The sequence below is a fragment of the Thermobia domestica genome, chromosome 15 (genome assembly GCF_964235325.1).
Source record: "Thermobia domestica chromosome 15, izTheDome1.hap1.1, whole genome shotgun sequence".
Classification (NCBI taxonomy): Eukaryota; Metazoa; Arthropoda; class Insecta; order Zygentoma; family Lepismatidae; genus Thermobia; species Thermobia domestica.
This window is the reverse complement of record NC_137468.1, coordinates 12528702-12537659: the sequence shown is the minus strand read 5'-3', so window position 1 is coordinate 12537659 and position 8958 is coordinate 12528702. Positions and strand designations below refer to the sequence as shown.

Sequence of the window (8958 nt, the reverse complement as noted above, 5' to 3'; positions counted from 1 at the left end):
ATAAAACACATAAATACGAAGATAAAGGTATCCGGATAAAAATATTGAAATTATCTAGGTAATTGTATATATTTAATAAAACATATAAATACTACGATAAAGTTATCCGCGGAAAGGTGTTGGAATTACCTAAGTAATTCTATATATTTAATAAAACACATAAATATCAAGATAAAATTATCCGGATAAAAGTATTGCAATTATCTAGATATTTCTGCATGATCAATAAAGATATCCGGGGAAAGGTATTGAAACTACCTAGGTAATTCTACATATTTAATAACACACATAAATACTAAGATAAAGGTTTCCGGGGAAAAGTATTGAAATTACCTAGGTAATTCTACATATTTGATAAAACACATAAATACCAAGAGAAAGATATCCGGATAAAAGTATTGAAATTATCTAGATATTTGTGCATGGTTAATAAAACACATAAATACTACGATAAAGGTATCCGGACAAAGTATTGAAATTACCTAGGTAACTCTGCGTATTTAATGAAACACATGAATACTAAGATAAAGATATTGCTTTTATTCTTTCTGTACAGCGACTAGATACATACTTCATATCATTCCTTTTTGTTTTACTTATTTAAATGAACACCATAGAGTTATAATCTTTCAGACAACACACAATAAATTCTAACTTAACCGAAAACCATTATGATGTTAAATCTGTCAAGGGAAACTTTCTTACATGTAACAACAACAGTTAATATTAAAATAAGGCAATCCAAGATCATAGCACCATCTGGAGTCTTTCCATCCTGTTTTGGTGTAGCAGTAATATCACATAACGTTAATAAAAACAAGCTTTTATATGTATATACACAGTAATAGATAATAGTAGGTGAAGACATATTTATAATCAACATAATTAAGAATAATAAAAAATCTGAAATGTAACGATTTTTTTTGGTTTCATTAATTTTTTATCATTAATGATAATAATAATAATAATACAGCAAAAACAATATGAGCATTTCACAGCCATGTGTTTAAACGATCATTTTAACAATATTGAAAAAATGTACACAGGCTGCTTTTTTTTCTTTTTTTATGTAACAATCATGGGTAAGTGGTGTTCTTTGAAAAAAACAAACAAAACATAGTACATAAATACACCTTACTAAACTGTAACCATCTCCTGTATATTTGAACATTTCTCAACCTTCTAGAAACGCAGTAAATACTGTTAGGTTCAACCGTTGTCCGACAGTTTCAACCGTCATTTCTTTATTAACAATAATAATAATCAAATTCTACAATTAAACTAACATAAGAGTATGTAATAAACTATCATTGAATAATGAAAGTTTTTCTTCAATGTAATATTTATATACAAGTATGCATTACTTTTTATATATACATACATGTATATATATATATATATGTATTTATGTATATTTCCTACACAGATATGCATCAGTCTACAAATACTAAGTATTACTTAAAACAACGCGCATGTCTTTTTTTTTCGTAGAATCTATGAAGTGTATTTTTTTGTTTTAATAAGCTGAAAAAAATGTATAATTTTTTGAGGGGGGATTTATAATATAGTATATACAATACAGTTTTCAGGTAAATCCTACACATCTCCATATTGCTTATCAACTTTGGCCTTAATTACACTAGTTTTACCTTTTCATTTCTTTTCTTTTATTTTTTTTTCTTTTTCTATTCTGAAGGAAGTGAGGAAATGGGTTCATTTAATGGAGGCACCTGGGAATATTAGGAGGTGAATGGTGGAATCAAGTGAAACAATGCTTTCACGCGTTAACAAAGTCATAAACTTGTGCAGGTATTCAGGGAAATTTGTTTGTCTCGCAGTCAGATTACTAACTAAAAGTTTGCAAGTGATAAGTTTAGGCTTTTTTTTTTTTAAGTTTTGCAAACAAAATGTCTAAGTTAACAAATAAAACTGAATTGTTTTATATTGTTATTATTATTATTATGCTAAGTGTATGAAAAGTCCTGCATTATAGGAAACTTACAATGTATACCAGCCCTGTGAAACAAGGCTTATATGTCATGTCTTGGTGTCCTTCGGAATCAAATTATTTACTTTGCTGATATTTGTATTTCAAGACAAATATATTCTTAAGATAAACATAAGCCACTTAGCGTAACGGTCCATTTCTGAGCCTAAGCCTGCTCCAGCGCGCCATCTGCTAGCAACCGGCTGAACTATAGTCATCCTAGTGGACAACACGTGATCAGTGCGGTGCGATTCCCTGTCCGTAGCAAGCGCACCAGGAGCTTTCTACACCTAGTGGCCGTCACGTCTTATTTTTCACGTGGCTCCCCAATTTATCTCACGACGCCGAGTGGTCGCCGAAAATTGAGAAGTACTGATCGGGAATTGAACCCGGAACTAGACTACAATATCCCCTAATTTTACCGGTATACGATTTTAAACAACTATTTAGCAGAATGCTTATATGTGATAAAGCAAAAGTCACCTTCAGAAATTAAATATTGATTTTCATGTTTTTGATTCAAATGCAAATCATCTCCCATTGTAAAATATAGCCCGTTATACTTTTTATTATAATGGTGGTAAGGTCAGAAGTTGAAGTGAATAAGTTCATTACATTATTATTATTATTACCCAGATAGCACGAATACTTGCGCAAATTTTTGCTTCGTTTAGTGGAGCAAACAATCTGAAAGTTTGCGAAGGCAAACTTTCTTAATATTTATTTAAAGCTTTCAATATGATCTGCAAATTTTCGCTGATTTGTAAAAATAAATTCACCACTGCAATTAACTTGCATCTTTTTTGAAAATATATCGTTGAAAGTCTGCCGTCGCAAACAGTTTACAACTCTGTAAAAAACTTGTTTCGGAAACCTTGTTGAAAGCAAATATGTGATGATATTACCGAGTGCGCGCGCATCGTACCCAGAATTCACTGCGCTACATCAACTGTGACAAAACAAGCGGGAAATGAGAATCGACAAAAACCAATACACCAGAGGACTCCAGAATAAACTCACTGGTCTCTTATCAGATGTCTTTATTAACCCAGGCAGCCTGATGTTATTTTGTGAATGTGTGTGAGAGTAAGTACAGGGATATGATCGTTGAGTAAGTAGATAAATTGCGATATCCTTTGTCTGTGCGTTTATTGTTGGTAAATTTCTTATGTTTGGCAAGTAGCTAAAGATGTTTAATGCTTGCCACTAAGAAAAGACGGATCCACATTATAAAAATTTTGATGATTCATAAAGTTAGGTTTCACTTTATAAATTTGCAGCAAACATTACCTGATACATTTGCAGCAAACATGATCTTGCGATCGTGAAAACACTTTCTGCAATGTTGCTGCAAACCTTTTAATATTTTCACCAAATTTATCAGCTCATTTTCGGAAATTTTGTCAAAGAAAATTTGCACAAAATATTTGCAGCAAAGTCCTGGCAAACTTTCTTGCTGTGCAGTCGCAAACATTTCGTTTGTATTGGAAGATGTTTTCATTTTCTGAGGCAACTTTGCTGCAAACTCAGCCAGCGTTAACTTCGTTATTTGCATTGAACTTTCGGCAAATTTTCTCATTTGAAAAAGCAAGTTTTTTGCAAACCTTTTAGTTTGCCTTTGCAAATTTTTAAACATTTTTAAAAATTTTTCTGTGCCATCTGGGTATTATTATTATTATTATTATTATTATTATTATTATTATTATTATTATTATTATTAGTAGTAGTAGTAGTAGTAGTAGTAGTAGTAGTAGTAGTAGTAGTAGTAGTAGTAGTAGTAGTAGTAGTAGTAGTAGTAGTTGTTGTTGTTGTTGTTGTTGTTGTTGTGGTGGTAGTAGTTGAAGTTGTTGTTTTGGTCATGCCCGCACATCAATAGGCATTAATCAGATGTGTCCAATCATTAAAGAATTTTGGACAGCAGTGTTCAATATTAGTGATTTTACGGTGTGAATATTTCAACATATCATACAAGGCTCACTGAGTCAATAGAACAAATACAAAACAAAATCATGCATTATTTGTTACGTCTCGACACCGAACCAGTTTCTTTCACAACAAATAACGCAATTAACTAATAATTGTAAGTAAAGAATCCATATTATTCGTAATGAATATCTATAGATATACAACATTGTCTTGACACCTAGTCTTTTGTTCCAGGCGCTGCTATCGGCTGGAGGAATTACACTCCCACGGCTGCAAGGCTCTCTCGCTTAGCAATAGCTGAACCCTTATTAGCTCAACGCGTAGGTGTGTCGAGGGTGTGAGTTTAGTTCACGGTTCAAGACATTTTGGCAGCACTATAGAAACCTACTCTGAATAACTATCTCCAAGTTGTGTGTTTACCACTGCAATTTCAACTTATAATTTCGGCTACTTGTAAAATAGTCTGTAGATTTTACGAACCACTTAATAAGGGTAGAGTAGAAATTTTTGTATTATACTACGCCCACTGCCGCCGAAAGAAAAAAAACGTGTACTTCTGTTTCTGACACATAAGTCTTGGTCAACATAATACATGCCATATTTTATTATTTTGTACCTTTTCTATCCAATCAGTGTGGATTGACTTAACATTCTAATTTTTAAAAACACAAATGTGACTCAAGTAGTCATTAAGATAAGATATTTCTGATGTACGTCGAGGTTTCTTTGCTCTTTCATCGACACCCATATACAAGTCGTTTAATAAATAAATAAATAAATAATACAAATACTTCTACATTAATCTTTGTAAATATTAAACTTTAATAAGAAAAAAATCTTGTTGCCGAAACGTTCATCTGCAACTCCAGTGATGAACGTAACTAGATTAGTAGATATTTAATGTAATTAATTAATAATTAATTTTTTATTGTATCTATTCTCGTGACTCAGTAGGTCTTATACATATAAGTTTAAGACATATCTATAGAAGAAAGGTTTTGTTCCTCGGAATAAGGAACACTCTTTCGTAGTGTGGTGCCATGTTTTACATTTGTTAGTTCTGACATCCCGCAGTAAGCAACGCCGAAATATTTATTTATTTATTTTAAAGTCATACAATTATAAACCTAATCTAAAGGAGATGACGATGATGAGATGAATAGTGGTGGAATGGAAAAAATGGGAGGAAATAGGAGAACCTCACTGAACTCCATCACAGAGTCCACTTGGAAGGAGCTGGAATTATGCCAGGAACTCAACGCACTGAAGGGAAGAGCTTTTCACCGAGCCACTGCCGTCCTCATTTACTGAGCCTTGATAAGTGAGCCAAGAAGGAAGAACATCATAACAAACATTTAATAATTGTCTTTCTAGACATCCCTTTTATCCAACAAATATTCCTTTTCTGCAGGACTTTTTAAACATCCAATATTTTAACCAATTTGTTAACGCCATTTTAAAATATATTTTAGAGATTTAGAGATTTTTCTTATATCCTGTAGTCGTTTTTGGAGAATCATTTTCGGGCTACAATTAATCTCCTAATTATATAAAAAAGTTTTTTTAATGCAAAATGCACATCGCATTCATTTTGGTAACCATCCAAAAATTAAGGTACAATCAGGTTATTGCTCAGGGTGCAATAATAAGACAAATTAATATATATAAATATTCCCATTTCATACAAAAATTAATATCCAGTAATTTGTGTTGAGATAAGTAATCAGAAATTTTAAAAAATGGTGTAAGGATATATTGAAGAAGTAATGAAGCCAAAAAAAAAAAAAAATACTCTTTTGAAATTAAGTCTTTAAACAAGAATAACCAAATCACGATCGAAAGACATTAAGAAAGTGATAATTTTGCAGACATCTGACTATTTATAATTTATTATAACATTTATTATATTTTTATATTATATTTTTTGACCATTAGTAAATGATAATGGGACACAAAAGCCCAAACTACACTTGCAAAAATGATCTACAGATACTACGGTGTTAATTAATAGCACTTTATATAAATGAATCCACAGATATAAATATCGGTACTCGTTGCTGTATGGTTGAGCCACACAATAAAAATTCGGTATTGCACAGAGAAAAGTAAAAGATCAAGATATACAATACTTAACTTATGAATTATTCGAGCAAAGTTTGCGCAATAGTCAAGTAAAAAGGAGAACTATTTTGGTATACGGTTGAATTATTTGCAGATTTTTCCATGCTGTAACCAGCGTCGTCGTCAGACTCTCTTAAATACGACTTAACAGGCCCCATCACGACGAAATTAAAATACCGATAATTTTACAATAAGTATGTGATATCTTCAAATAGATAAAAGATAATCGAAAAGTGAAACAAGAGCTCGCTAGACAATATTATTTTACATGAGATACCGTTATCACGACTCACTTGTCTGCTTTCGATTTGCAGCCATTTTGAAAATCGTCATTTATTTTCTCGTTTCTAAATGGCCGCAAACGGAAAGCTATTAGGTGTCTCGTGTTAACGGTACCTCATGCAAAACAATATTGTCCAGGGCACTCTTGTTCCACATTTCGATTATTTTTTATCTATTTGAAGATATCACATAATTACCTACTGTAAAATTAGTGGTATTTTAATTTCGCTTGGAGATTTAACTCTCCTTCAAGTTTGGCTACAATGAAGATGAAGTGTGTGATATTACTGAATTATGGAGATGTATTCATAAGAATATTATTTACTGTTCCATTATCAGAAGAATTAATTTTATTAAATAAATAAGTAAATATAAATAAAGGTAGTCCCCCTTCCTGTCGAGACAGGCCATGACGGCCCAAGGGCTGTGTGGTCATTTTTTTTGGTATTCAGGGAGGAGTAGTCAGTATCACACTAGAACTTCCTCTACTTTCAGAGACTGCCCCAGGCACTCATTTTAAAAAGGCTGGTTGAACCTCAAAGTCGCATCGGAAATGAGGATATACGGAAAAAATTCCACTCAGGCCGGATATCGAACCAGATTAAACTTTATTTTAATTTACAGACCAAAATTTCTGAATTAATAACAACAAACTTGTTTTTTAAAATTTCAACATTCTGTTTTCAATATGATTCTATCATTTTTATTATCTGGATACATATACTAATTGCATTTTTAATTCTGTTCGATAATAGTAATATATATATATATATATATATATATATATATATATATATATATATATATATATATATATATATATATATATATATATAAATGAAAGTGGCCTTCACTGAAATTAAAACCAAATATAGTTGTATTTGCCTTCAAACCAAATTTCTGACGACGTCACTGGTTGGAATAATATAAAGTAATCATTTTAAATACAGTTACCCCATGATTTAACAGATTTCGGATTTAACGGAAACAATTTAATTAATGTAGCAAATGTGGTTGGAATAAAAAAACAACTGATGAACCAAAACCTTGGACCAAATTTTTAAAAGACCCACCGTTATTTTAGATCATTCATTGTTAAGAAACAACATTCAAACGAGGAGCAACTGAAGTATGAACATTTTTCACCTTTCTAACACGTAGTCGTAAGAAATTTTATGTTGCTAATGAGGTATTACATTACTAATATTGTATATTTTATATTTACGTTATACAGCACAATTTCAAGTGTAATATCCTACTTTAAACATTTTTTATAAAGCAAATCGCGTTTTAACTGATTTTTTAAAATTTTACCGGACATCCTTTTTCCCCAATTAGTCTGCTTAATCGATGGTTTACTGTACTTATCAATAAACCAAATTCTAAAATAGAAGTAAACTCCAAATAACCACTTTAATTATTTTCCCTTAGTTCGTTTGTATAAAATTTACACACAAACTCAGCTCGAATAAAGCATCGCCAGAGGTATAAGGAAATATGGAACATAATAAATCACACCTCCAGTTGGTAAAACATCAAATTGGAAAACTTAATACTGCCATGAACTAAAAAGAAAGAAGAAGAAGATCCGTCAGTAAATAAGTAGAACATACACGTCGATTGTCTACTTTGGGTTCGTTGGAGGAGTCTTTTCAGCAGGAACAACAGCACCAGCGCCAGGAGCTTGAGGATACACCGGTGGTGCTTGAGGAGGAGGACTATCTGGCATGAACTTAACTATAAAAAAGCACAGAGAATTACAATATGTTTAGTATGGTGTATTCTACATTATTATTTAATTCAATTCAATTTACTTCTATATAATCATATACAGAGTGTCCGAAAAATCCCTGAAACCCTAGGCTTGAGTATTTCAGAGTCCAATGTCAATGTGATTTTAGTTGTGGTATTGGTCAAACTTTTTTTTTTTTTTTTTTGTTAGAGACAGTGCTGCTTTCCGTGCTAGTCTGGTATCCCTGCTTTTCTGGTGTTCTTGTGTTTAAGGTCATATGGAGCGTATAGATTGTGAAGCTATGGCTGACGTGAGAGGTTGCTGTTACATAGTTGACGAACAGTTAGTGGCATATGTGCATGTAGCAACGATTACATGCTGAACAAACAATGACACAGGTGATGACTGGGTTTAGAGATTGCTTTTGAAAGGACCCCCTCGTAAAAGCAACGCTGCTTGATTGGAAGAAGTATCCGTTTGATTCAGCGTGTTTCGAACAATCCGCGTAATGGACGTATAAGGAAACATGTACTGCTTTCCTTGATGGTCTGATATCTCTGCTTTCCTGCTGTCCTTGCGTTCAATGTCATATGGAGCATTTCAGTTGTGAAGCCATGGCTCATGTGACTGGTTGTAGTTACATAGTTGACGAACAATTAGTGGCGTGTGTGGATACAAGAAAGACCACACACTGGACAAACAAGGCCACACGTAATCTCTAAATGTAGAGGTCGCTTTGGCAAGGACCCACCTCATAAAAGCAATCCTGCTTGGCTGGAAGAAACACCCGTTTGCTTCAGGATGTGTCAAGCAGGCTGCGTAGTGGACATAAAAAGACGTGTCATGTGATGCTGTCACTCGGACAATTGCGATACTCCCAACTAATTGCTAAAGAGCAGTTGAACCACGT

At 32.7% G+C, this 8958-nt stretch overlaps 1 protein-coding gene across 1 annotated transcript in view; it reads right to left on the bottom strand.

Annotated features, from left to right (window-relative positions):
• Positions 1-520: 520 nt before the first annotated feature.
• LOC145672079 (vesicle-associated membrane protein 3-like) overlaps positions 521-8958 on the bottom strand; it is a 100358-nt gene continuing 91920 nt past the window's right edge. Inside the window, exon 6 of the mRNA XM_081741331.1 lies at positions 521-8053. Within this exon, the coding sequence (XP_081597457.1) occupies positions 7941-8053 (113 nt within the window). The 3' untranslated portion in view covers positions 521-7940. The remainder of the gene's footprint in view (positions 8054-8958) is intronic.